Source organism: Bathycoccus prasinos, assembly GCF_002220235.1.
Source record: "Bathycoccus prasinos genomic : Chromosome_11".
Lineage (NCBI taxonomy): Eukaryota > Viridiplantae > Chlorophyta > Mamiellophyceae > Mamiellales > Bathycoccaceae > Bathycoccus > Bathycoccus prasinos.
In genome coordinates, this window is record NC_023998.1 from 145,462 (window position 1) to 170,881 (window position 25,420).

General features: G+C 48.6%; 16 protein-coding genes across 16 annotated transcripts; 9 read left to right on the plus strand and 7 right to left on the minus strand.

Moving 5' to 3' along the window:
• Positions 1 to 114: 114 nt before the first annotated feature.
• Bathy11g00840 (predicted protein) lies at positions 115 to 1,035 on the plus strand (the record flags this gene model as incomplete). The annotated part of the gene is made up of 1 exon (XM_007510333.1): positions 115 to 1,035. One exon carries the CDS (start codon positions 115 to 117, stop codon positions 1,033 to 1,035), a length of 921 nt encoding a protein of 306 aa, XP_007510395.1.
• A 164-nt stretch (positions 1,036 to 1,199) lies between these two features.
• On the plus strand, positions 1,200 to 1,949 carry Bathy11g00850 (unknown protein; the record flags this gene model as incomplete). The annotated part of the gene is made up of 1 exon (XM_007510223.1): positions 1,200 to 1,949. The coding sequence occupies one exon, from the start codon at positions 1,200 to 1,202 to the stop codon at positions 1,947 to 1,949; it is 750 nt and encodes a 249-aa protein (XP_007510285.1).
• A 123-nt stretch (positions 1,950 to 2,072) lies between these two features.
• On the minus strand, positions 2,073 to 3,200 carry Bathy11g00860 (predicted protein; the record flags this gene model as incomplete). Its single annotated transcript, XM_007510118.1, has 1 exon — positions 2,073 to 3,200. The coding sequence occupies one exon, from the start codon at positions 3,198 to 3,200 to the stop codon at positions 2,073 to 2,075; it is 1,128 nt and encodes a 375-aa protein (XP_007510180.1).
• Positions 3,201 to 3,402: 202 nt separating this feature from the next.
• Bathy11g00870 (predicted protein) lies at positions 3,403 to 4,836 on the plus strand (the record flags this gene model as incomplete). Its single annotated transcript, XM_007510347.1, has 1 exon — positions 3,403 to 4,836. One exon carries the CDS (start codon positions 3,403 to 3,405, stop codon positions 4,834 to 4,836), a length of 1,434 nt encoding a protein of 477 aa, XP_007510409.1.
• Positions 4,837 to 4,923: 87 nt separating this feature from the next.
• Positions 4,924 to 5,943, minus strand: Bathy11g00880 (predicted protein; the record flags this gene model as incomplete). The annotated part of the gene is made up of 1 exon (XM_007510279.1): positions 4,924 to 5,943. The coding sequence occupies one exon, from the start codon at positions 5,941 to 5,943 to the stop codon at positions 4,924 to 4,926; it is 1,020 nt and encodes a 339-aa protein (XP_007510341.1).
• Positions 5,944 to 6,319: 376 nt separating this feature from the next.
• Bathy11g00890 (Multidrug resistance protein 2) lies at positions 6,320 to 8,104 on the plus strand (the record flags this gene model as incomplete). Its single annotated transcript, XM_007510278.1, has 1 exon — positions 6,320 to 8,104. One exon carries the CDS (start codon positions 6,320 to 6,322, stop codon positions 8,102 to 8,104), a length of 1,785 nt encoding a protein of 594 aa, XP_007510340.1.
• Positions 8,105 to 8,433: 329 nt separating this feature from the next.
• Bathy11g00900 (predicted protein) lies at positions 8,434 to 9,597 on the plus strand (the record flags this gene model as incomplete). Its single annotated transcript, XM_007510022.1, has 1 exon — positions 8,434 to 9,597. The coding sequence occupies one exon, from the start codon at positions 8,434 to 8,436 to the stop codon at positions 9,595 to 9,597; it is 1,164 nt and encodes a 387-aa protein (XP_007510084.1).
• A 256-nt stretch (positions 9,598 to 9,853) lies between these two features.
• On the plus strand, positions 9,854 to 10,825 carry Bathy11g00910 (predicted protein; the record flags this gene model as incomplete). The annotated part of the gene is made up of 1 exon (XM_007510140.1): positions 9,854 to 10,825. One exon carries the CDS (start codon positions 9,854 to 9,856, stop codon positions 10,823 to 10,825), a length of 972 nt encoding a protein of 323 aa, XP_007510202.1.
• A 128-nt stretch (positions 10,826 to 10,953) lies between these two features.
• Positions 10,954 to 12,851, minus strand: Bathy11g00920 (predicted protein; the record flags this gene model as incomplete). The annotated part of the gene is made up of 2 exons (XM_007510049.1): positions 10,954 to 10,982; positions 11,036 to 12,851. The coding sequence occupies 2 exons, from the start codon at positions 12,849 to 12,851 to the stop codon at positions 10,954 to 10,956; spliced, it is 1,845 nt and encodes a 614-aa protein (XP_007510111.1).
• A 306-nt stretch (positions 12,852 to 13,157) lies between these two features.
• On the minus strand, positions 13,158 to 15,500 carry Bathy11g00930 (heat shock protein 90; the record flags this gene model as incomplete). The annotated part of the gene is made up of 1 exon (XM_007510012.1): positions 13,158 to 15,500. The coding sequence occupies one exon, from the start codon at positions 15,498 to 15,500 to the stop codon at positions 13,158 to 13,160; it is 2,343 nt and encodes a 780-aa protein (XP_007510074.1).
• Positions 15,501 to 15,635: 135 nt separating this feature from the next.
• Positions 15,636 to 16,823, plus strand: Bathy11g00940 (predicted protein; the record flags this gene model as incomplete). The annotated part of the gene is made up of 2 exons (XM_007510372.1): positions 15,636 to 15,875; positions 16,002 to 16,823. The coding sequence occupies 2 exons, from the start codon at positions 15,636 to 15,638 to the stop codon at positions 16,821 to 16,823; spliced, it is 1,062 nt and encodes a 353-aa protein (XP_007510434.1).
• Positions 16,824 to 16,904: 81 nt separating this feature from the next.
• Positions 16,905 to 17,852, minus strand: Bathy11g00950 (predicted protein; the record flags this gene model as incomplete). Its single annotated transcript, XM_007510082.1, has 1 exon — positions 16,905 to 17,852. One exon carries the CDS (start codon positions 17,850 to 17,852, stop codon positions 16,905 to 16,907), a length of 948 nt encoding a protein of 315 aa, XP_007510144.1.
• Positions 17,853 to 18,197: 345 nt separating this feature from the next.
• Positions 18,198 to 19,991, minus strand: Bathy11g00960 (predicted protein; the record flags this gene model as incomplete). Its single annotated transcript, XM_007510174.1, has 1 exon — positions 18,198 to 19,991. The coding sequence occupies one exon, from the start codon at positions 19,989 to 19,991 to the stop codon at positions 18,198 to 18,200; it is 1,794 nt and encodes a 597-aa protein (XP_007510236.1).
• A 544-nt stretch (positions 19,992 to 20,535) lies between these two features.
• Bathy11g00970 (beta-galactoside alpha 2,6-sialyltransferase ST6Gal I) lies at positions 20,536 to 22,227 on the plus strand (the record flags this gene model as incomplete). The annotated part of the gene is made up of 1 exon (XM_007510250.1): positions 20,536 to 22,227. One exon carries the CDS (start codon positions 20,536 to 20,538, stop codon positions 22,225 to 22,227), a length of 1,692 nt encoding a protein of 563 aa, XP_007510312.1.
• Positions 22,228 to 22,317: 90 nt separating this feature from the next.
• Bathy11g00980 (predicted protein) lies at positions 22,318 to 23,964 on the plus strand (the record flags this gene model as incomplete). Its single annotated transcript, XM_007510114.1, has 1 exon — positions 22,318 to 23,964. The coding sequence occupies one exon, from the start codon at positions 22,318 to 22,320 to the stop codon at positions 23,962 to 23,964; it is 1,647 nt and encodes a 548-aa protein (XP_007510176.1).
• Positions 23,965 to 24,063: 99 nt separating this feature from the next.
• Bathy11g00990 (predicted protein) lies at positions 24,064 to 25,389 on the minus strand (the record flags this gene model as incomplete). The annotated part of the gene is made up of 2 exons (XM_007510078.1): positions 24,064 to 24,876; positions 25,126 to 25,389. 2 exons carry the CDS (start codon positions 25,387 to 25,389, stop codon positions 24,064 to 24,066), a joined length of 1,077 nt encoding a protein of 358 aa, XP_007510140.1.
• Positions 25,390 to 25,420: the final 31 nt, after the last annotated feature.

The following is a 25,420-nucleotide window of genomic DNA, read 5'->3' on the forward strand; positions in this document are numbered from 1 at the left end:
ACGTTGTTGTATAAAGTCATTCGATTGGATGTTGACATCATGCGAGAGGAAAATGAAGATTTTTTATTCCTCTTTCTCACACAATCTTCCGCAGAGTAAACAGTCTACTTCTTGATGCGGTTGCTGCTGCTCGCGGCGAAGTGTGGTGTGCATCCCCCACGAACGCGACAACAACAACAGAAACAACAACAACGACTTTCACATCGTCAGAGCACGCAGTTTTGTTCTGCTTTTTCATCATTATCATCGCAAAACAACAACGGGGAAAACTTTATCCAAATCGGACGAATAAAACGTCGTCGTCACCAGCGGGTTTGTGCTGCTTCCGAGAGTAATACTAATAATAAGAAGAACAACAACACCGACGACGACGACGAGATGATGATGAAGAGTAAGAAGAAATCACCAAAACAACCAAAAGTCCCGAAACTCGAGGATGTCGTCTTCGAATATCTCAACGAGAGCACGAAATTCGTCGTCTCTGCAACCGCGATGGTCTTTTTGATGTTCCATCCGACGGTGGAAACGTGTTGGTGTTTACTCGGCTCTATCGTCAATTCCGTGAACGGGAAGTTATTAAAACGCGCGTTAAATCACTCCCGACCGGATGGTGCGAAGAAAGTCGACCCCGGGATGCCGTCCTCGCACGCGACGAGTTTGAGTTATTTGAGTTGGTACGCCGCGTTGGCGTTTGCGTTCGAGCCGAACGCGTTCGGGTTAGCGACGACCGTCACGAGAACGCTCGCGTTTGGTTTAGTTTCTCTGGGCGCGTTTTTAGCGTACTTACGCGTCAAACTCGGCTTTCACACGTGGCCGCAAGTATACGTCGGCTACGGGTTAGGGTCATCCACCGCTCTCGTTTGGATTTTGTTCGGCAAAGGATATTTAATCCAACACTTGGCGAGACATCCGGAACGACTGAAAAATCTGCACGCGTGTCTGGTCGTCGCCATCGGATTGTTCGCCTTGAGCGCGATTAAATGGGTGAAAGAATTGGTTAAATCATCATCCAAGAGTAAAAAACAGAACGCGTAATAGAGTTGTAGAAGTAATTCATAGTGTGGGTAGTCATAGAAGAGATGTAGTATTGTCGCGTAACCACTTGTATTTATAACGCATTCGCTCTTCAAATCCTCCACACATCTTCCTTATTATACATTGTTCTTCTTCTTCTTGAATACACAAACACGACACATCAAATGAGCGACGATAAAACCATCGATGGTTTTCTCGTGCGAGATAGGGACAACGCGACGACTAAAACGACGAAAGAGGAGTCGCGGTACGAGTTTCTCCTCCGCGTGATTGAAAACGTCAAAACTGTCGCGAAAGAACAGTTGCAACGGAAACGATTTAAAAAGAATGATGATGAAGATAAAGAAGAATTAGAATTAGAATCGCTGGAGACGTACCACGATCGACGGAAAGACGCGCAGTTCGTTTTGATCGAGTTGAGACGGGCCAATCGAGACGCAATGTTGGAGATGGAAGAAAAGAAACTGAATTTCGTTGAACGGAAACGAAAAGAGGTTGAAAAAATTGGGAAGAAAGTGTTATCCGCGGAGTACGAGAAGTCACACCTGACGATGGAAATGCAATCGAGACAAGGCATCGCGACGTCGGAAGACGCGTTGAAATTTGATTTCGTGGACGAGGAGACGTTTTTAAAATCAGAGAAGAAGAAGAATAAGAATAATAAGATGTCCGCTTTAACGACGAAGAATAAAAACGCGTTCGCCGAGCGAAGGTTGGAGGACGAGTTGGAACGCAGGAAAGAGCTTTTAGAGCGAATAGAAAAAGCAAAGGAGAGAAAGATTTCACTCCAGAGAAGTAAGCTCGAGCGAGAGGAAAAGAAGAGAGAGGCGGAGAATGCGATCAAGGACTTGAAGAGGACAGCCGCGATGGTCGGAGAGAAATTTAAAACCATCGTTCACCAAGAAAAGAAGTGAATATAATAAGCGACTGCTCGTGCTCCTTACTCACATAGCGGCGGCTGCGGCCATTTGTATAGTATCATGTACACTAATAAGAACTCTTGTTCTGCTACTCTATTGCAATTTATATGTATCTAATTAAAAAGGGACCACCCTTTTCGCAAGTTCAACGATGAAACGCGGACGCATCAACGGTTGTCGTTTAAACGTTTTACTTAAACCTTCGCGGCGGAAGATGAACGTCAACAAATCTTCCAGCAAAACATCCTCCGACCTTCCAAGGATTGGATCGAGTATGAAGGGCTCGACGTGACCTTTGCTCTTGTAATACTTTTCCATGACGCTAATGCCTGCGTTTGATAATGTTGGCGCGAAGTTTCGGCTCTCTCTGGTAGGCGCCGACACGTCTTTCTCGCCGTGGATCAAAAGAAACCTCGGCAAGACGTGTGCGCATTCGACACCGATCAACTTAACCATCTCCGATGGTGAGTTCCTCCCCAACGCTTCGATGTGTCGACCACTGAAACCCGCCTCCATTATGGAAAAAAATATCTTCCTGTGAAGGCCCTGTCTATCGAAGTGCGCAATCAGCTCTTCGCTTTCCGGATGATAAATGCCGCTAATGCCTACAAACCCGATGATATCTTTCGCGTGCCACGTCTCCTTCAAATCATCCCTCAGACTCGCTTGTTTCAAGAGCGAAAGCGCCGCCAAGTGCGCTCCCGCACTTTGTCCGATCAAATTAATCTTCCTCGGATCTCCGCCTAAACTTTTCGCCGCATTCACCGCGTATCCGATCCCGTTCGCTACGTCTTCCACCATATCACCGCACACGCCTTGAGGAAAGTTTCTATAATCTATGCATATCGTTATGACTCCAAATTCGAGCAAACTTTTGGCTAACAAGGCGCCCCAAACTCGATATCCAATGATCCACACCCCGCCGGTGACAAAAATAACCACCGGCTTCAACTGTTTCTTTTGTTTGGTCTCTCCTCCTCCTCCTTCCTCGACGTCTTCGTCTTCCTCGTCTGATGGGACGTAGACGTCTAAAAAATTCCTCGCGTTTTTCCCGTACTTTATGCCTCTTTTGATTCTTCCGTCCGTGACGTAGAACCACCCGATCCGAATAAAAGCCGGCAATAACAGCGCGGAGAACAAGAGAAGTCTGAGAAACTTTGCGATCCAATTCAGTCGCAAAAACGTCAAGAGTTTGAACAGTAAACGGAAGATTAAGAGCACGTTGCGCATCACTCGACCGATCATTTTTTTATCCGTCCCTGTCCTTTGCGCGCTCTCTGTCGTTGTCTTTGTCTTCTCTTTCCTTCCTGAGCCCCGTCTTTCTTTTGATGAGATGATTGAATGAATGAATGAAGGAGTTGTGTGGCCGTTACTTTTCCCTAAATATCTTTATAAACGCTCCTCTGAAAGCACGACGATTCAGACGACGACGACGACGATGCGGACGATGCAGACGATTCAGACGACGAGAAATGCAACTCGACATCCTTTCTGTCGACGAAAATCTTCTCTGACGATGAAGAAGAAAGAGAGGACGATGCAGACGACGGCGACTTTGAAGAACGAGAACACAACACGAACTCCTGTAACCACCACTGTTGGCGCGTTAATCCAAGACGCGAAAACAGTCGAGGAGATACTCCGCGCCGCGTGCGATAGCTTACTGCTCGAAGGGGAAGAAACGTTGCATTTCCACTTCCAAGACGTGCATCGACAGAAGAATAAGAGCGCGTCGGTGAATGGACTGAAACGATTGGCGAAAATGATGTGTTCCTCGAGTGGTTCGTATGAGAAGAAGACAAAGACGAAGAACAACGAGCGAATAGGAGGCATAGTTCGATTAATAAAAGGCGCGAGTTTAGATGGAACGAAAACAACAAACAGGAAGAAAAGAGCGTCGGATGGAATCGACGCGCTCAGGGCGACCGCGTCTCTGTTGGTATCTCTGTTTGATGAAGACAAGGACGAGGACGAGGACGACAGCGATACGAGTAGAGAGGAGATGCGAAACGCGTGCGACGAGCTCGTGCGTAGGGTGAGAGAAGACGCGGAATATTTCTCAGACGGAGACAGGATAGTTTTCGATTGGGCTTTGCGTGTGATAGAGAGTAATATTGCGAGCAGTAGCGGCGAAACAACAGCAACATCAGAGAGAAGAGGAGATGCGACGATTACCGTCGACGAGTTTCCCTTTCGATACGTAACGCCGAATATTTCCAACGTGCTAAAAAGTATTACGGTTGAAGATTTACGCAAAGAAGTGCCTTTTAAAGCGGAAAAATTAATCACACGAACTGGAAAAAGAGTGGACGAGAGAAGAGAGACCTGTTTCGTCGCGGAAAGTGGTATCGGTGGACTCGCGTATTCTGGAAAGATTATGGAACCGACGCTATTGAACGAAGCGTCTCTGCCGTTGGTAACTACCATACGGAATGCCATAGTAGAAGCTTTGAAAAATGACGAAGATTACGCAGGATGTGACATCGATTTTGATTGCGCGCTCATGAATTTGTATCCCGATGGATCTTCGGCATGCGCGTGGCACACCGATCCCGAGATGGGGACCGTATGGGATCGAGACTCAGTTATTGTGTCTATAGGCGAGACGCGGCGATTCGCGTTTCGAAAACTCGCCGGCGGCGGAGATAAGACACAAAATGACGGCGAAGAAGAGCAAGTATGGGTGCGAGTGCATCACGGGGACTGCATCTTAATGCGAGATGACTGCAATGATAACTGGGAACACTGTGTCTTTGGGAAAGAGAACGATTCGAACAACGCGGCTCGAATCAGCCTCGTGTTCAAGAAAGCGCTTTCGAGAGGAGGCGGCAGGAAAAAGGGACACGGCACAAACTCAAAAGAGAAGAAGAAGGCGAAATGATATCAAACTAAGATTTACGTACATGGGTACCGGTACTACTAGCTTTCCATTTGTAACAAAAACAAGAACAAGAACAACATGCGCGCGCTATGAGCATCTCTCATTATTCAACTTCCCGAGCGAGATTAATAAATCATTCTCTCCTTCCAATTGTCTTCGTTTCCTGTGAATAACCAAAGGCGCTTCGCCCCCCCAACTGAACAAACACTCTTCCTCCGCGATGACTTCTAACTTCTCGCTCGGCAAAGGAAGAAAAACGGTAACAAATATCGACCCTTCTTTCAAATGTTCCGCCGCGCGCGCGAGCGTTTCCATCTGTTCGTCCTCCCACGTCAAACAGTTACAAAACACGTACTCGCATTGACTCCACATCCGAACGCGTTCGACTGAAAATATATCGTCCAAATCTACTCTCAACTCTGTCGTCTTGTTATTGCTATTATTCATCGCATTCGTCATAGGTTCAATCATCTCGCGGTAATCCTCCACCACCGTCGTCGCGACGCCGTGTAAACACTCCAAAATCTCGCACCCGCCCGCGAAGGAAAACTTCCCGGTCAAAGCCGCTATGAACACCGACTTCCCAGTTCCGCTCCCTAAGTCGTAATACTTTCTCGACGACGATGATTGCGGTAGGTGCGCCTCGCTCGAGCGCGATAAAAAATCGTAAAACGGTTCCAACACCACTTCGCCGTACACGAAGTTGTTGCGGTTGTTTCTGTTCGTACACGACGTTCTCTTCTTCCCCTGTTCTTCGTCGTCCATCATCATCCTCATCATCATCGCCTTCTCTTTTTCCTTCTTCTCTCGAATCTCTTCCAAAACCATCAGTTGCAACACCTGCGGTCGAATCTGTTCGAATATCACTCTCGCGTTTTCCATTTTCGCGAGGAAGATTTCATCATTCGTCTGATTCGTCGAAGAATAACACCACCAGCATTGGATTTTATGGCTTTTTTGCGAGTACTCGTACAAATCGAATCGTTTGCCGACGCCGTTTTCTGTGAGCGTTCGGAGCGTCTCGATTTCTTTTTCCAACTGATGATTCATCTCTTCTTTATAGTCTTTGTCTTTATCCTCGTCGCAGAAGAAGATTTCCTCCTCCATCATCATCGTCTGAATCGTCGTCGTCGTCGGAGGAACACGTCCATCATCGCGTATTCCTCTTCTTTTCCTCTCGTTAGTAGTTCAGTGTTACACGGAGGAAGCTCTTTGTCGCGTATCTCTCGCGAGTTTTGACGACTGTTTCTGATAAGCAGTTCAAGGGAAAGAACTCTTCTCTCCTATTCTTCATTCTCTCTTTCTCTCTCTGTTATTATAGTATTATATTATTAGTATTATGCGTTTCGCTTTAACAACAACAACAACAACATCAGCAGCGGCGCTGTTATCATCGTCGTCGTCATCGGGGAGTCCTCGTCGGCGTTTCCAGCAAAAACGTCGTCGTGATTTGCATTCACTTGGAAAGCGTGAGGACTCCCCGATGAAGATGATGATGATGATGATGATGATGATGAAGAGAAACGCGACAAAGACGAGCGCGGGGAGAAACACACACACTTTTGCCTGCCGCTGCTTCGATGATCGTCGTCATCAAAGCGGAGATTATTGCGACGATGAGAGCAGACTTTTAGTCACCACCACCACGACGAGAAGAAGAAGAAGAAGAAGAAGAAGAACGAACGATAACATCAACAATAGGAGTAATAGTACGACGAGTACGAGTCGTTTTCATCGCGTCTCTCCTCTCCGAGCAGTTTTGAAGAACGGGGATGAAAAAGAAGACGAAGACGCAGACAAAGAGCAGCAGATTCAGCAGCAACGACGAGTATTAACGACAGAAGAAGAGAACGAACGGACGATGTTCGCGCGAACCTCGTCTTCGCTCGTCTCGAAAACGAAGAGCAACAGCAACACCGCGGCCAGGAAAGAAGTTCCGAATATATACGGCATCCCTCGCGACGCGGTCTTCGCTCCGCTCGCCGGTTTGTTGGTATCGCAGTTCGTCTTGTACATCGGCGTGGGCGTTTTGTTACCGGCGTTGCCTTTGTACGCGCAATCGATTGGATTGTCGCAAAGCGCAAACGGGTTAGTTATTAGCGCGCCGGCGTTGGCGATGTTGATATTGAACGTGCCGACTGGGCAGATGGCGGATAGGTACGGGCGGAAACCAGTGATGATTGCCGGACTTGGAATTATGGCGGTGGCGGATATCGGGACGGCGCTGGCGAAGACGATGGTATTTTTGATTCCGACGAGGTTGTTGCTCGGGGTTGGTCGAGCGGCGTGCGAAGGCGGAGATCGAGCGTATTTAGCAGATTTGACGAAACGCGTGCCGGAGAAACGAGGTATTATTACCGCCGCCCAAGCTATGGTGCACGGTTTCGGTTTAGTCATAGGCCCGCTCATCGGAGGGTCGGCGTTGGACGAGTACGGACCGGCGACTGCATTTTACGTCGTCGGTTTTGCCGCGGTTGGGACTGCAATCGGATACGCGTTTTTACCGGAAACTTTATCAGAGTCCGAGCGGTCTACGGACGAAGATTTCTTTGGTTCTGCGGATGATAACGACGACGGAGATGCGAACAACGCCGCGAACAACAACGGCAACACGATGCCTTCGTTTTTAAAGTTTCTCAATTTAAAGAACATGACCAAGAGAGATAAGAAATCAAATCTCGGAAAATTATTGAAAGATCCCGATCAAAGATTGCTGTTGACGTGTGCTGCGGCGAATTCCTTCGGCTTTGTCGCGAAATTGACCGTGATTCCTCTGTTTGCGTCCGGTCAACTCCACGCGACTTCTTTGCAAGTCGGCGAACTCTTCTCCTTGACTGCGCTTTTAGGTTTAGCGACTGCGCCGGTTTCTGGTTTACTCTCGGATGCCATCGGTAAACGATGGGTGTTAACCGGCTCGCTCGCGTTGTGTGCGCTCGGTTTAGCCGTCGGCTCTGGTTCGGAAGATTTAGAAACGCTTCGTCTCGCGGTTGGATGCTGGGGCATCGGCTGCGCCGCGGCTGGTCCGGCGGTCAACGCGTTAGCGCAAGAAATCGCTCCAAAAGGTGGCGAAGGCGAAAGCTTAACGCTTCCTAAAACCGCCGCCGATATCGTCTTTCTCGTCGGTCCAATCATTTTAGGTGGCGCGAACGATTTCACCGATTCCCAAGGCGCCGGGATTTTAATCACCGCTGCCATCGCCGGCGTCGCTTCCATCGTCTGCGCGTACGGCGCGGTTACGTATAAGAAACCGCCCCAACGCTTCGGTTAACGCTTCGGTAAAAAGAGAGTCAGAGAAGTTCCGCCCGCCGCGTGTATAATAGATAATAATTCCACTAATAATGATACTATACGTGTATACGAGACCTTTATATTTAATATCGCGCGTGTGTCTGTGTGTGCTGTCTTCGTTTGAATGTTTTAGCTTCTTTTATTCTCGCGCCGAACGTCTTTCTTTCCACACAACACCTTTTGACTTCTTCACAAAAAGAACTGAAGAATTAAGAAGAAAAAATGTCTTCAGCGCTTCGTCGTCGATTGTTGTCGGCTTCGTCGTCCTCGATTTCCTCCTTAAACGCCTCCACGAATATGATGACGACGATGCGCGCAACGACAGCAGCAGCAGCAACAACGACGACGACATCTTCTTCTTCTTCTTCTTCTTCAATATCATCATCACTTAAAATTAGTAATGGTGAAAGGCCAAGGCAAATTTGGTCTTCATCGATCCCCAAAGATGAAGTCGTTCCAAAACCAATCTCTGATGATGCTTTCGAGAGCAGCAGTAAACACAGTAGCAGTAATAGTAGCGCTTTTCATCGACGACGAGGACGAGAAGTTAACGGTTCAGTTGGTGATTGTATTTTCCGAAAACGAAGTGTGTTGGATGATCACCACAAGGGAGGAGGATTTGGTCGACCTTTTCACTCCTCCTCTCTTTTAAAAAAAATCGCAGAACACACAACGAAACAACAAGAGCAGAGAAGAGAGCAGAGCACTACCGCCGGTGCGAGTGGTGCGAGTGAAACTGCTGCTCCTGAAGATGACGCTCAAAAAGAGCAGCGAGCGAAGGGTTTTGTCGCGAGTTTGGACAAGAACATCGTAGATAACGTGTTGAACACGCGCCACGTGCAAAACCTGCGCGAACGCTTGGACGAGATCAAATACACGAAGGAGTTCATTACGATCGATAAGTTCGCGGAACTGTGCAAAGAGAGCGGGTGCACTGAGAAGAAACCCGAGGAGTACGTGGATATTATGAAGAATGCCGGGCTGGTGATTCAAATCGAAGATTACGTGTATTTAGAACCGCAGAATATCACGAGGGCGGTTATAAACGCCTTGCCGGGAGTTCCCCCTCGAATCTACGGCGTCTCGGACGCCGAGTTGAGAAAACTGAACGAGGAGTACGATCAAATGCGGGAAAAAGTAGTTTTAGCGGAGAAGAAAGCCGCGAGAAGAGCAACGCAGTTGTTATACGGTGGTTTCATCGTTTTAATCGCGCAATTGGCCGTGTTCGTTCGGTTTACGTACGTGGAATTTTCCTGGGACGTGATGGAGCCGATTTCCTATTTCGTCGGTTTAGCGAACGTCATCATGGGGTACATGTATTTCATGTACACGCAGAGAGATTTTTCCTTCGGGACGTGGCAAAACCAAATGATGCAATCCGCGATGGACAGGCAGTTGAAAACCGGGAAGTTTGACGTGACAAAGTACGAACAAATGGCCAGAAAGTTACGACGAAGGAACATGATTCGGTGACGAAGAAGAAGAAAGATACTTATTATATATATTATTCGTTGATGAAAACGTTGAAATATTATTTTGTTGTAAAAGAGAACTCGTGCTCTATCGTATTATACTTATCACGCGTATTGATTTATACATCAGCGAAAACAACGAACGCGAAACGTGTTCTCGCACCGTGTACTCCTTCACAGAAGCCTCTCTCAGAAAATCCTCAGATTTCCCCGCACACTAATCCTTTTCACTCTACTCTTAAAGGTATTACAATAAAATGGCCTCCTCCTCCCAAACGCAAACACAACAAGTCCCTCTCGTGTGTCACGGCCACAGTCGCCCGATCGTCTCTTTGGAGTATTCCAAGGAGACACCCGACGGGACGTTTCTCGTGTCGTCCTCGAAAGACGGGAAACCGATGTTACGCGACGCGCAATCGGGCGATTGGATAGGCACGTTCGAAGGACACCGAGGCGCGTGTTGGGACGCGACGTTGAACGCGCCAGCCACGCACTGCGCGACGGCGAGCGCGGATTTTTCGGCGAAACTGTTCAACGCCATCACCGGGGATTGTTTACACACGTTTGCACACAAACACATCGTCAAGACGGTTTGTTTTAGCACGTGCGGGACGAAATTAATCACCGGCGGGAGCGAAAAAGTTGTCAGAATATTCGATTTACGAAAGTTAGAGTTAGATAGCAAGAATAAGGATAAGGATAATATTACTAGCGTAACGCAACCGATGAGCGAGTTAACGGGCGCACCGAGCCAAATCAAAACCGCTCGGTACATATGTAACGACGAGTTGATTTTGAGCTCGTGTTCGGATAACCCGGATTTAAGAGTGTGGGACGCGAGGACGGGGATCATAGCGACGACGTTGAAGACGGAAAACGCGGTGACGTCGATTGAAATTTCCGAGGACGGGAAGTACATAACGACGGCAGACGGGAAGAACGTGACGTTGTGGGACGTCGGGTCGTTCCGACCGATGGAGACGTGGAAGATGAAGTATAACATGGAATCGGCGTCGGTGTGCATGAAAGAGGGGAAGTTCGTGTGCGGAGGAGAGGATATGTGGGTGCACGTGCACGATTGCGCGAGTGGAGAGGAAATCGGAGAGCCCGGGAAAGGACATCACGGGCCCGTGCATTGCGTTCGGTTCGCCCCGGACGGGAAGAGTTATTCCAGCGGGAGCGAAGACGGAACGATTAGGATTTGGCAAACGCCGGCGAAGAAAGGATGATTTCTCTATCTTAATAAACTAAATACGTATTACAAATCATTCATTCGTCATTTTGCCGCGAATTATAAGAAGAAGACGAAGAAGACAGATAGAAAACCAACGGCGATTTCAACATCGCCATTTTGGTTTTATACGTCGGATGAACAAACTCTTCCGTCTTTAACGCGAGCAGTTTTTCGACGACGACCATATCTTCTTCGACGACTCTACCTATCGGCGTGAACCCAGTGTCCCATTCTTTATGATTCTTCGTCGCGATTAAGAAATCGTCTCCCCCTCCAGGTATGCTACCAAAAACGCCGCGATCCCACGAGAACGAATCCGACGCGCCTTCCGCGCGCTTGCCGAAATTCCCGCCAAGTTTGCCTATACCGGCGAACTTGCCTTGTACGAGCCCATAGGCGTTCTCCACGCGATTAAACTGACACTTGGATGCGCCACAAAATGAATGTCTCGCGCACGCGCCGGTTCGTATGGTTTCTCGAACGAGTTCGGAAGATTTTGGCGCGTTTTTGGCATCCAGTGTGATCCGAATCGATCCGCGCCGACGCTCGCTGCTCTTTTCGTCGTACCATTCAACGTGTAACTGAAACTCGTCGTCGTCGAAATCTAACGTTTCGGGATTGTTTATCTTCATCTTGGTCATGCCTTCGCACGCGCAAGGACACGATTGGGACATAAAGGACGGATTCGCGTCGCACTCGCCGTCGCACGCCCACATCGCGCATGAAGGATTCGAATCCGCGCACTCGTTTTTGTTCGCGTTATCGCTATTGCTTCTAGTTCTACCGCTACCACCATTACTACTCCTACTACTCCTACCACCACCGCTACTAGTCTCGCTTATTTTATATTCGTCGTCGTCGTTTTCGTGCTTGTTTTTTCTTCTCCGTTTACCGAGCCATTTGGCATCTTCGATGACTACTTCGTTACTTATACTATTACTTTCGTCGTGCACGGAAGCTATGCTCAGTCCAGACCGCTCGGTTAAATCGGGAACTTCCGGTAAAAATCCAACGAGGAGTGCGAACCACGTGCACATGACAATCAAAAGAAAAATGACCACCGGTGCAAACGCCGCTCCGCCGCAATAATAAAACAACCCTTTCCTCCTACGTTTCTTATTCCTCGCCAACAACCGTTCTCGCGCCTCAAATAACGATTTCTTTCCTTTCGACGGCGAACTCCACGGAGAAATCCAAGGCGATAAGATTCCGCCTCCTTTCCGCGTCGTGCTGCTTGAAAGTGATACCCACCGCCTGGCACGGCCATTGTTCCGTTTTGAGGCGAGTTCTCGCAGCGCTGCAGCTCGTTGAGCGGCGCGACGCGGGGAAGTTATTATACTACCGTCTTTCCTAAACGAGGCGGCGGCTTCGATATCCCTCGCCGCTTTCGTCGCCGCCGCTTCAATCGAAACGCCGCCGCCCATCGCCGCAGATTCCGTCTTAGAAGAATCTTCTTCGTCTTCCTCCTCCTCTTCCACCGCAATCTCCTCCGGCTCCGGAAAGTACGTCAACTCTTCCTCTGCCATACCCATGAGGTTCCATCCGTCTATTAACTTTGGCAACGACTGGTACGTCTTTTCCAAATTTTGCACTATTATCTTCTCAATCTGCTTCCCCATTCCGGGAATACTCACCGCCGCTAACCCTTCCACAATCACCGTCGTTTTCTCCTCGGGAAACTCCGGATGTCTCGCGAACGTCACTTCCCCCAAAACTTCCGCCGCCGTGGATATGTTGTTCAGACTTTGAAACTTTTGCGTAAACGGCGCTCGCCTTGAAGCCCCTCCTCCTTCAAACTGTCTGCTGTCTAAAAACTCCACCGCTTGGCCTTTCAAAACGGTTTTACGAATCATCCACGGTAAATCCAGCTGAGGCACGACTCGAGTCACCGTCGTTATCGTCTTTTTATCCTTCGATATGGAAGTCGACACCGTATCGCTCGATGTCGTTCCGGTTTCTCGCAGGGCGAATTGCTTAAACTCCTCCGTCTCTTTGATTTTCAGGTACGAGAGGCAGTTCATGTTCAGTGAAACGGAAAAGGTGAATTCGGTCCCTTTTTCTCCCGAAGTTGAAGAGGATCGCATGATTTTTTCTCCTCTTCTTTCTCCTCCTATGTGTCTTCCGTTTTAATACTGTGTGTGACACTATAAAAGGACTATCGGACGATGATGATGTTTGCCATTTTTACGAGACGATGAGAGACGATGGAAAAATAATGACGGATTGAAGCAGTTCAGAGTAGAGGGGATTTATACACTACAGGGTGAATGAAGTACTATCTTGTTATTCCACACACAACAGTCAAAGACAAAGACAAACGCATATCATCATGATTTTCTTCTCTCGTCACCATCGACGCTTTCGACTGCGTACAGTAAGATTTCATTTAATCTGCCCAACATCTCCCGCGGATCGTCCATCGTCCCGGCGGCGACGCGAGCGTTGTCGTAGATTTGAAACGCGATGTCTTTGGCGACTTTTTGTACTTTTGAATCGGAGGATTTCCTCGCCGCGTTGATGGAAAGTAAGAGAGGATGTTTGCAGTTCACTTCTAAAGTGGTGGTTATTTTATCGGTCAGCGCGGTTAAGCGTGCGTTGACGGCACTGTCGCTGGCCATGCTGGCCATCGCGCGGTAGCGTCGCATGGCTTCCGGTTCGTGGCCGGAGAGTAAAGCCGGGGAGGAGACTAATCGGTTGGAGGCGGTGACTTCTTTCAGTTGGAATTGGAGGACGTCGCTGAACCATTTAAGTAAGTCTTTCTTGTCGTCTTCACTGATTGTAGTGGTATCATTCGCATCGCTGTCGTCGAGAGACACGTCGGCGTTTTCAGCTTCCACGCTGACGATAAATTTACCTTTCACGTTGCCCAAATGTTGCATGACGAATTCATCCACGTGCGCGTAGAGGTACAAAACTTCGTATCCTTTCGCTTTACACGCCTCTAAATACGGCGAGGAATCTGCTTGCGCTCTCGACGGCGCTACTAAGTAATAAATATGTTTCTGATCTGGTTTCATGCGTTCGATGTACTTCTCGAACGAAGTCACTGCATTAGCGTTGTCCGTCATCCCCTCTTCACTGTCCTCTTTTTGTTGATGTTGTTCTTCTTCTCCTTCTACTGGTGCGTTCTTCGTTTCGCTCGATTCAAAGCGCAATAACTCGGCTATTTGTTGCGTGTGGTTCGGTTCCGTGCACGCGCCCTCTTTTAAGAAAAATCCGCACTCTTTGAACCATTTATCGTACGCTTTAGGATCTTTCTTTGCGACGTCTTTTAGGTGTTTCAACGCTCTTTTCGTGACCACCTCGCCGAGTTTACGCAGCACCTGCGAGTCTTGCAACGTCTCTCGAGAGATGTTTAAAGGAATGTCCTCGCAATCCACCACGCCTCGCAAGAATCGCAAAAACGGAGGTAGTAATCCGTGCGCGTTTTTTTGAATCAACACCCTTCGCGAATACAACGCGATGCCGGAATCCACTTTAGCGTGCATACCTATCCCTCGTTCGGGATTTGTTTCCGGAAAGAAAATTAAAGATCGAATTGTTAAAGGCGCGTCCGCTTCAAAATGCATTCGAAATGTCGGGGAATCCGTTGCTCCGGAAACGTACCTATAAAACGCCGTCGCTTGCTCGTCCGATACCTCGGAATGTTTCTTCATCCAAAGCGCGCCAATCTCGTTATATTTGTTCTCGTTAATATAAATAGGAAACGAAACGAACGCGCTGTATTTCTTCAACGTCTCCTCTATCGCCCATTGCGACGCGATCGTCTTGCAGTCCTCCTTCATGTGAATGACAATTTTTGTCCCTCTCGGCTTTGGCGCCTCGTTCGATTTACTGACGGTGAACTTCCCGGTACCTTCCGACGCCCACACGAAACTCTCCTTCCCGTTGGACGTGTGAACTTCAACTTTCTTCCCAACCATAAACGCGGAGTAAAAACCAACCCCGAACTTCCCGATGATGTTACTCGCCGCATCTTTACCTCCTTTTCCACCGCTCAAATTCTCCAAAAACTCCTTCGATCCGCTCTTCGCGATCGTCCCTAGGTTTCTCGTCAACTCCTCCTCGCTCATCCCGATCCCGTTATCCTCGACGATTAATTTCAACTCCTTCCCATCCTCTTCTTCTCGCGTGGATATCTTAATCCGAAACTCTAGGTCGTCTTGAACTCCTTTCAATCCGTATTCACTCGCATCTTTAATCGCCTCGTGTCTTCGTTTCTCCAGAGCATCCGAGCTGTTCGAGATCAACTCCCGTAAAAACACCTCTTTTTCTTGGTACAAACTGTTCGTCACGATATCTAACAAGCGACTGGTTTCCGCTTTGAACTCGTGCTCTCGCGTTTTTACATCGTCCTCGGGGTTCGTTTCAGAAGAAGAAGAAGAAGCGGAAGAAGAAAAAGGAGCGAAACTGAAGAATCTGCTTTTTCTGGCAGTATTCCTCGCGTTTCTCTTCGTAGTACTACACGTCGGCTCTTTTCTCATCACCCCGGCGGCGACGACAGATTCCGCAGATGATGCATCATCGGCGGAACGATGAGACCAACGAGGAAAAGGAGTCGTCGTTTCCCCCCTTTCAAGCGAGGAAAAAAGAAGACGACGAAGAGCAACACTGCCTCGTCTTCCTCCTCTGTTTCTTGAGAACAAGAGCGAGGAAGCAAACGAAGCCATTAAAGGGGGGGACATTATTTCTCGCGTCTCTGCGCGAAAGAATCTTCTGTCGTTTTGTCTCCACTTTTTGTTTTCCAATTTTACTTCATTCTCATCACAGATACCACAATACTACTCTCTAGAAGAAAGAAGAGGATGGCGAAAAGACCTCGAAAGGGCGGATCTGGTGCGGGAGGACCAGGAGGACCAGCGATGAGAACGACGAATACTGATTCAGGAGAGCATGTTCGCAAAAGGCAAGCGGAATGTCGAGGCGTGTTGGAAGCGTTGAACTTCCAATTCTACTCGCACGTGTGCGAACAACACAAGAATAACCCGAGGAAAAGTTGGGCCGAAGGATGCCAGGATTACGTGAAACACGTGAAAAAGTTGATGGTGAGGAGTTGATTCAGATCTCTTTCGTCGATTGCGGTTTTTATTCGCGCGCGCGTAGTTGTACCTTTTACTTTGTTTGTTTAAACTGACCACCACTCTCTGTGTGTTTCCTCTCTTATACAACAGAGCGACTTCAAAGACATTCTCGAAGAAGAAGAAGATCAAGGAGGAGAACAAGGAGACGCGAGAGAGAAGAACAATAATAATAATAATAATAATAACGACGAGGACGATTCCGATTCCGACGACGACGGACAACCGAAGACGTCTCTTTTTGGCGACTTGCCGAAACCGACGGCATTTGGGATGGGCGCGAAATCGAACCCGTTTGCAGCAGGCGGCGGTAGTGGCGGCGCTCCGTCCTTGTTCCCGCCGGTGAGTGGAGCGAAGAGCGCGTCGAATAATCCGTTTGCCCCTTCCACGACAGCGTTTGGAGGAGGTGGAGGATCGACGGCGTTTCCGAAATTCCCGGCTGGCGGTGCCGCGGCGCAACAGGCGAAGGAAGAGGAAAACGACGAAGAACCGGAGCGACCGCCGTCGCCGTCCACGGCGGAAGCGACGGGTGAAGACGACAATGAGTTCGTGGACATGGAAAAGCAAAAAGTAAAACTGTACGTGAAAAAGGAAGCCTCGGAGCCGTGGGCGGATCGAGGGGTGAACAGGTTACAATTTAGAAGAGAAAAAGAAGGGGCCAAAGGCGCGTGTCGCATATTAATGCGAACATCCATTGGAAAAGCGGTGATTAACGCAAACTTATACGACAACATGAGCGTCACGTTCGCAGAGCAAAAGGATAAAAAAGACGGGTCGATGAAGAAAACCGGGGTGATTTTGACTATTTTCAACGCGTGCGAGAATAGCGAGAAGCAAATTGTGCTTCTCAAGTTAGGATCTCAGGAAGCCGTGGAAGAGCTCCACGGACTGATCGTGAAGAATACGAGAAAGTAACAACGAGAAAAGAAGAAGTATCTGGCTGTTTTTTAATGTCACCACCACCAGTACGATTGACACATATGTAGACGATAATTTTTACTCCTCCTCTTTTTCCTCTCGCTTCTCCCTTCTACGTTTATTCGCGCTCGCGCTCAACTCTTCCACGACTTCCCAAGCCGTCGCGCACGCGTCCCCACCTTCGTCGCACAAAGACATAGCCTTCTCCACTGCTTCGCTAATCGCATTTGCCAACGTTTTATCGCTCTCCTCGTCGAATTTAGACCTCTCCTCTTTGTTTGGAATCATCATCGCCCTCTCCAATATCCCTCGACTGTTCATCTCGCCGGTTTCAGCCTCGCATCCTAACGGCCCGCACGGATCTAAATCTTTCAAAGGGTCCTCGAACGGATCCACTCTTTTTGCCTTCATCGCGCGTTCTTTCAGCTCCTCTTCCGTAAGACCGACTTCGCTCATCTTCGGTATCCTTCTCGGCGGTTGCGCGCGCTTCGTCTTGCTCGTACTACTACTCTCGCTACTACTACTACTACTCCCGCTACGACTCTCCACGGTCCTATTCGTCCGACTCATCCCAGCTCGCATGGCTGCATCTTCCAACTCGTCCACGATTTCCCACGCCGCGCGGCACTCTTCTCTTTTATTACTAGTATTATTACTCCCGTCTCCTCCTTCTCGTTCCTCTCGTTCTTCTTTGCACAACTGTTCCGCTCGGTCGATGGCTTCTCTCAACATCAATCGTAACTTTGGTCGTTCCGGATCTTTCATCATCTGCTCCTCGTTTAAGAACGGTTTGTTGTAGAGGACATCGAACGCCAAGGCGGCGATTCTTGCTTGGTTCGAGGTTAGTGAAATCGTTTCCGTTTCCGCGTTGTCTTCATCGTCTTCGTCCTCGTCCTCTTCGTTCTTCTTCGTATTCGTCGCTTTGGGAGGACGAACCCTCTTCGAATTGTTCCTCCTGCTTAAAGACGACGACGACGGAAACGTCGAACGTCTTCTGGACGAGAAAGAAGAGGAAAGCGCCGTCATCGTTCTCGTCGTTCGAACAGCAACGGGGGCAACCGCGCGGTACATCGTCGTATCTCTTCTTCTTTGTCTTCTTCTTGGTGTTCTCACTTTCGAGAAAGATTTGAAAAGTGAAGAGAAAATCTCAAAAGGCGAGGAAACGAGAAAACGCGAGAACGACGGAAGCGAAGAGATGGATTTTTACAGACGATAACGACGAGTGTGTTTCATTTCAATGTAAACAATGATGAGTGTTATTACAACTTTACATTCCTCTTTCTCTCTCTCTCTCTCTGAGATTCTGAGATGTGGTAATAAAAGGAACTTAGTAAAGAACGCGCGCAAATATTTTTGTTGTTCTTTCTTTCTTTAATAGCCATTCATGGCGGCTGGCCCCCATTGGAATTCCGCCATCAAAGAGACGTGATCGGAACTCCACTGCGTGTTCGGTAAACCGCCGTATTTAGCTCGCGCATCTTTCTCTCCGGGAAGTTCAAGAAGTCCGACTGGGCATAACGTATCCTCGGTGTAGAATAAGTAATCCAAAGCGCCAAAAAAATCCTTCGTGCAGTTTGTAAACATCGGCTCCGCCGTTCGAGGGTCCACGCGGTCGCGCAAACGCTCGAGCGCTTCAGATTCGAGCAAGCGATTGTCTCTTCGTAAAGCGGATGAGTACGCCGAGACGAGCGGTAACGGGTGGGAGAGTTTCGAGGCTGGGCGCAAGATCCCGAGAGGATCTATTTGCAACTCAGGGTGGTTGTTGTCCACCATACCTCGAGTCAACAACCCGTGCGCGGCGGAACCGGGCGTGGAGTTGAAATCACCGCAGGCAACCATAGGGATCTCTGCCGAGGCGGCTATTTTTTCCAAACCTTTCAACAACGTGTGCACTTGCCAAAGCTTGACGTCGTTGTGGTCGGTGTTGGCGTGAATGTGCGTGTTGGCCACGCACAAAAGTTTCCGTTTTCCAGTTTGTTGCGTCTGTTGTCGCTGTTGCGAATCGAGAGCTTCCAAGACGACGATCAACGCGATGTTATCCTTCATCAATCGGTTCAAGGCTTCTTTTTTGGAGCCGCCGGAACCGACGAGACTTTCTGCCAACGACAACGCGGCTTTGTTAAACTCCACCTCGTATTTCTTAATCAACGCGAATTTATCCTTCTTGAAGAAAATCGCGCATCCGTCGATGACGTACTTCCCTTCCGAGAAAATCTGCGCCGTCTTCTTCTTATACACGGACGAATACCCGTATTTCGCCAATTCGCCTTGGAAAAAGTCTTCGAAGTGGTCCGATTGTACCTCTTGCAAACACAAAATGTCCGCGTCCATTTGGACCAACTCTTTCAAAATATTCTGGCGTCGGAAGTACCAACTCAGCGCCCAAGGCGGGGCGTACCCGTACATCTCCGTCGTGCAATACACGTCCGCTAAAACGTTATAGGACATGACCGTAAACGAACCAGGTTCTACTGCATCGTTCTTTTGAATCGGGACCAAATTCCTCTTCGGAGGACTCGGCGCGGGAATCACCCTCGAGGTAACCACCGTCTCCGCCACCCCTCTCTCGTTCGGCGCCGGCGCTTTCGCGTCGCACGGCTGAATCTCGAGTTTTAACACGTGTCCAACATCTGTTGGTTTGACTAAATACGTTCTATCCGTAGACACTTCGATCCATGGAGGCACCGCGGCTGCTTTCGCCTCTTCCGCCGCCGAAGCATCTTCCTTGTTCAAGTTCTCGCGACTCCCAAATTCACCCTCCTTCTTTTGCTCGTTGGCCACGTTATACTTCGTCGCTCTGGTCGGTTGTCTCCTCTCCACCTCTTCCTCTCCAGTCGCGATTCTGTGACGCATCCACTCTCGCCATCCTCTCTTGAAACACTCCCCGTCGCAGTGGTACTGCCTATTGTGCACATTCTGCAACGTCGCCACTTCCGCCGGGTGCACCGAGCACACCGCCGTTCTCGACTTCCTCCCCGAGCGATACCACTTATATCGCAAATATTGTCCGTCGATGGCGTTTTCTCGAGGGATATCGTCCGTCGTCGACGTCCCGTCGCTTTTGCGCGTCACAATGTACGGGACGATCTCCACGCCCGCGATTGGGGTTTCCGTGTTTAACGTTGCGCGCGTGACGACTAAACTCTTAATGGAAGAATCACTCATCTTGATGACGATCGATCGATGGATTCTCAAAGATGATTTTACGAGAGGAGGAGGAGCTGCTGCTGCTGCTGCTGGTAATGGTGGTAAAAAACAACCACCACTGAAAGCGTTCAGATCTCTCAGAGCTCTCTCTCTTTCTCGAAACGTTCGTCTTTAACGTCTTCTCTTCCTTCAAAATTAGATTGCACTTATTAAAACGTTGTTCAACGTCTCGCCGATTCGATCAAATTCTCTCTTTCTCTCCTCGCCCTTTATAATAAAAGTTGCTTTAAAAAGAGAGAGAGAGAGAGAGAAGAGAGAGAGAGAGGAGAGGAGAGGGGCGTTCTCCCTCTCGCGCTCTCGTTCTCGGAATAATATAATAATACGAATAATATGTATATGTATCGAAGAGAACACTTGTGCCGCTTGTGTGCGTCTAAAAATTGGTACAACACGAGTTTAGGGTTTATTTAGGGTTGAAAACCCTAAGCTGCATGGAGAAAAAAACAACACACACAACAACACTAAGAGTGGCTTCTTTGGAAGACGACAAACAAACGCACCGATGACGACGACGACGAACAACAACAAGAAGAAGCAAAACGCGCTCTTGTTGAGAAGATGTCTCGGTCTCGCCGTGCTCTTACTTTTCCTCTCGCTGGTGATTATGATCGTGGAGGATGTGTTTTATTATTCGTCGTCTGGCAATCATCATCATCATCATCGAGAGGAGGAGAGTTCTCTCTCTGTTTTCGGGGGTGGTGGTTTGCAGCACAGGAAGAGCAGTAATCACGGGATGTTTGTGGCCACTCCTGATTCTGATTCTTTATCTTCATTCGCGGGAGAAGGAGGCGAGGATGATGATGTTCGTGATGATGATGATGATGATGATTCTTTTTCTTCCTCCTCCTCCTCCTCCTCCTCCTTGGGGTACGTGCGCGGGATGGTACACAACATGGACCAGTACGTGTATAAACACCTGTTCCACTCGAAATATTCGGAAACGCACGGCGTAGGAGAAGGAGACGACGACGATAACGATAATGAATTTTCCTCCTCTCATCATCGTGCGCGTCATCAAGAAGAAAAAACGTTGGACGAAACCACCGACGAGGTGCACCAAGAGGTGAAACTGTTGAAAGAGAAGATTGGTCCGACGACGACTTCGGTGAAGAAGCCGAACGTGAAGCCAACGGGAAGTTTGAGTAGACGAGAAAGGAGTTCGAGCTCTGGTGGGAGTGGAAGCTCGAAGGATTTAGCGTGTCGGTTGAGAGAGTGCGACGCGATTAGCGCGCCGTTCGAGCTGGGGAAAGCCTACGCGCAGAATTTTATCATGAGTAAGCAATCGACAAAGAGCGGGAATAACGTGAAAGTGCCAAAGTTTTTAGGTATTGAAGGGCAAAAGAGTCGACTGGCGAGAGGAAAATCGGACGCGTCGATTATGCACAAACAAGTGAAATGGTCGCATTTAGGCGGGTTCCCGAGTAACGCGGCAAAGTGTTTGCCCGAGAAGGACGTCGTGAGGCAAAATTTTGGGAAGATAAAGTCGTGCGCAGTAGTCGGGAACGGAGGCGGGTTGTTGTTGAAAGAGTACGGAGAAGATATCGACGCGCACGATGCAGTCATTCGGTTTAATGGTGGGATTACCAAAGGGTTTGAAAAGTACGTCGGGAAACGGACGACGTACAGGTTGGCGAATTTTGACCACTTTGCGTTTCACGAAGAGAACGTTGGAGGGAGTAAGGGTAGCAGTAGTAGTAGCGATGACGGCGACGAGGGAGAAGGGTCTGAAGAGAACAACGACAACAACATAGAAATTGCAGTCTTGCAGCACGTCACTCGGCCAGACGCGCTGACCAAATACGGCCAACTCTGCGAGAAAGGGTACTACTCCAAACACGGCGTCCCAACCGTCGCTTTACACCCGGACTTCCACTACTTTGTCCTCAACACGGTCGCTCGAGGCGGTCCTTCGAACGGCTTCTACGGCACTATCCTCGCCAACGAGATGTGTCAACGCATAACCCTCTATGGGTTCCAAAAAAATTGGAAAGGCACGAAAGTGAAGTACCATTACTACGACAAGATTGAACCGACGGATACCCAGGGCGCTCGAGACTCGAGCGAAAAGAGCAGGTTCGAACAGTACGTGAAAGAAGTCAACGCGTACAGCAGAAAATGCGCCAAGAGCGAAAGCTGCAACGACAGACGCGTGGATAAAGAGAACACGGAGAGAGATAAGATTGTGTACGGATAGAGAGAGAGAGAGAGAGATGATGCGATAGAGACTTTAGTAACGAGAAAATTACCTCGTGATAAATTTGGATAAACCTCCGCACAAAAAAAAATGTCCTCGTCGTCTTTACCGCCTTCGCTCCTTCAGCGGAGACACAACACCAATGGCGGCTTGTGCGGCAAAAGCGGCGGTTTCGTCGTCGGCTTCTTCGCCTTCATCGCCGTTCTGTATTACGTGAATAACGCGTACCAGATTCTCTTCATGAACCAGCGCGCGCGTCTTGTGTTCCCGAGTAGAGTAGGGGAAATATTTTCGTCCGCTGCGCAAAATACGACGACGAGCGTAAAAAAATCTTCATCTTTATTAGCGATGAATGTGAACGAGGATTACAAGATGAATCCGAATGATTTCGCGTGGGTGAAACGCTGCACGGAGGCGTTTTTACAGAGGGACGAGGACGGGGTGTCGTCGTCCGCGTCGTCGACGGAGATGACGTGCGAACTCTTCTCGCGGACTGCCCGAGAAAATATCGGCGCGTTTAGTTCGAACAGATATTTTCACGCTGTCAGTTTTCTAGGAGGAGGAGACAGAGGGGCGAGAAATCGACGAGTGCAATTAAAAACATTCATGCCAAAGTACGTGTACAGAGACGCGATGGCAAAATACACGGAGAAGAACGTGAAAGAGATATCGAAGATGAGCGCGATCGCGAGACGAGGGATCTTGAGCGAACGGAGAAGTTCTTTCTTGCGCAAGAGAAGCGCGGACGCGTCCGCCGAGAGGAGGAAGAAGGCGAAGAACGCGAGGCGGTTGATAGTGTCTTCGGAGAAGAAAAGTGACGATAAAAACAAGAAGAATAAGAAAGAAAAACTTCGGAGAATCATTGGAACGCACCATAAAACAGGGACGGCGTTGATGCGCGACGTGTTTGATTCGATTTCCAGAGAGTTTGAGTATAATTTTTTCAACTTGAGGGTCTACGAAGATTACCCCTACTTGCAGCCTGGCAATTTATCGTCTATTATCGACGAAGCGGATGTGATTTTGGACTATCACTTTTCAAAGCCAATTCCATCGTATTTCATAAACGCGGAGGATTGGTATTCAAGCGATCGTCGCGTGCGAAGGTTTAATAAGCAGCAAAGAGAGTGCCAATCGCTCGCTTCGTATTACCGAGGCTCGTATCGAATCATTCACCTGATTAGAGACCCTCGGGACGCGCTCGTTTCCGGCGTACTGTATCACATGCAAAATCCCGAGGACGAATCGTGGTTGAGAGAAATTCGCGTCGGCGACGAGCTTTTCAATAGCACTTCGTCGTCGTCCTACGTGCAATCGATTCGTCGATTGAAAAATCCCGTAGACGCCCTCGCGGCTGAATTGAAAATTGCCGACGACGAGCTTCGGATGCTCGGTTTAGCGGCGCAAGATTGCGAAATCGACATTCGCGCGATGAACGTTCGCTTAGAATCATTTTTCGACGAATTAGACGATATTTTGCGCTTCTTAGAGTTTCCTGAAGAGGACATCGAGGAGATGGTGCGCGTCGCAAACTTGCACAACGCCAAGACGTGGGAGAAGAACGAGACCGAACATCACGTACATTTTACGAGTGAGAATCCTGATAGACACAAGTATATAGAAGCCATGTACGAGGAAGGTTTCGTGAATAAGACGGTGAGTTATTTGCGGTACGCGTTAGGGTACACGAATAACGCCTCGTCGGATGCGTTTCCAACGTTTGCGAACGAGCGGTAATGTTTTTTTTTTCACGCTCGTCGTTGAGCTCCATAGAAGAGTTGTGTTGTAATTATATTATCAATGAATAATTTTTGCTTTTTTGCTACATATTTTGATTTACATCTCTCGGTCGCCCATCGGAACACCGTTCGGTTGCGCGTTCTTGAGGATCCACGGATGTTCGGTCACTTTTCTCAAGCTTATTCTATCTTTTGGATCCTTCACTAATAATTGCGTGATTAAATCTCTCGCGCCCGCCGAAACGTGGTCCGGGAACCGTAAATCCACCTTACAGATGCGCTTGTACGTCTCCGAGTGCCCTTCCGCTTCAAACGGCGGCACGCCGACGAGAAACTCGTACGCTAACACGCCTAAACTCCACACATCCACCGCGTGATCGTGATCTCTTCCTTCCACCATTTCTGGCGGTAAATAGTCCAAAGTCCCGCACAACGTCTGCCTTCTCGAGTGCGGCGCGTGCACCGACCATCCAAAATCGGCAATTTTCAATTCGCCTTTAATCCCAATCAATAAGTTTTCCGGTTTGATGTCCCGATGTATCACGTGCTTCTTGTGACAATACAACAAAGCTCTCGCCAAAGACGCCACGTACGTCGCACTTCTCTGCTCCGAAAACCTCCTCGCTTTCTTCAACTCCTTATACAACTCCCCTCTCGCCGCGTACTCTAAAATCAAATACACTCTATTCTGATCGTAAAAATACCCGTACAATCTCAATATATTCGGATGCCTCAAGTGCGACTGAATCTCGATTTCTCTTCGTAATTGATGTTCCACGTGCGATTGTTGCAGTTGCGATTTATACAGCACTTTCAAAGCGACTATGTATTTCGATTGCTTCTCTCGCGCCAGGTACACGTTGCCGAATTTCCCGCGACCGAGCGGTTTGCCTATATCGAAGTCTTCCAACTGTTTATGTTTTATTACGCGTTCGCAATTTAAAATTCGCGACAAGAAGAGAGAAAAAGTCAGTAAAACTTTCTTTATTACGCATCTACTTTTCGAGGAGGAGACAAAGTGATTCTTTTCGCCGTTGTTTTCCTACTAAAATCACCCTTCTTCTTCATCAAAATCGATTTAATCGAAAAAATTTAAATTCTAAAACGACAGACGAACACAAAAAAGAGCGTTTTCGTCCGTTGGAGAAATACTTTTTACCTGCCACCGCTTCTCCCCCGTGGTCGTATTCGCTTTTGTCGTCGTCGTAGTATCATTCAAAGAAGAAGGCATTACATGGTGATTGTGATGATGGTGTTGAGTCGTCGTCGTCGTCGTCGTCGCAGCACCACCACCACCCCGTCGAGTTGATTTCCTCGCGCCTTCGCGCTGACGATGATGATGATTTTTTTCATCCTTTTCGTCGTCGTCGTCGTTCCCGGTGTCCGTAGGGGTGTTCGAGACGTCTCGGAGCTGCTGCTTCATCAGAGTTTATAAAAGAGAAGAGAGATACACT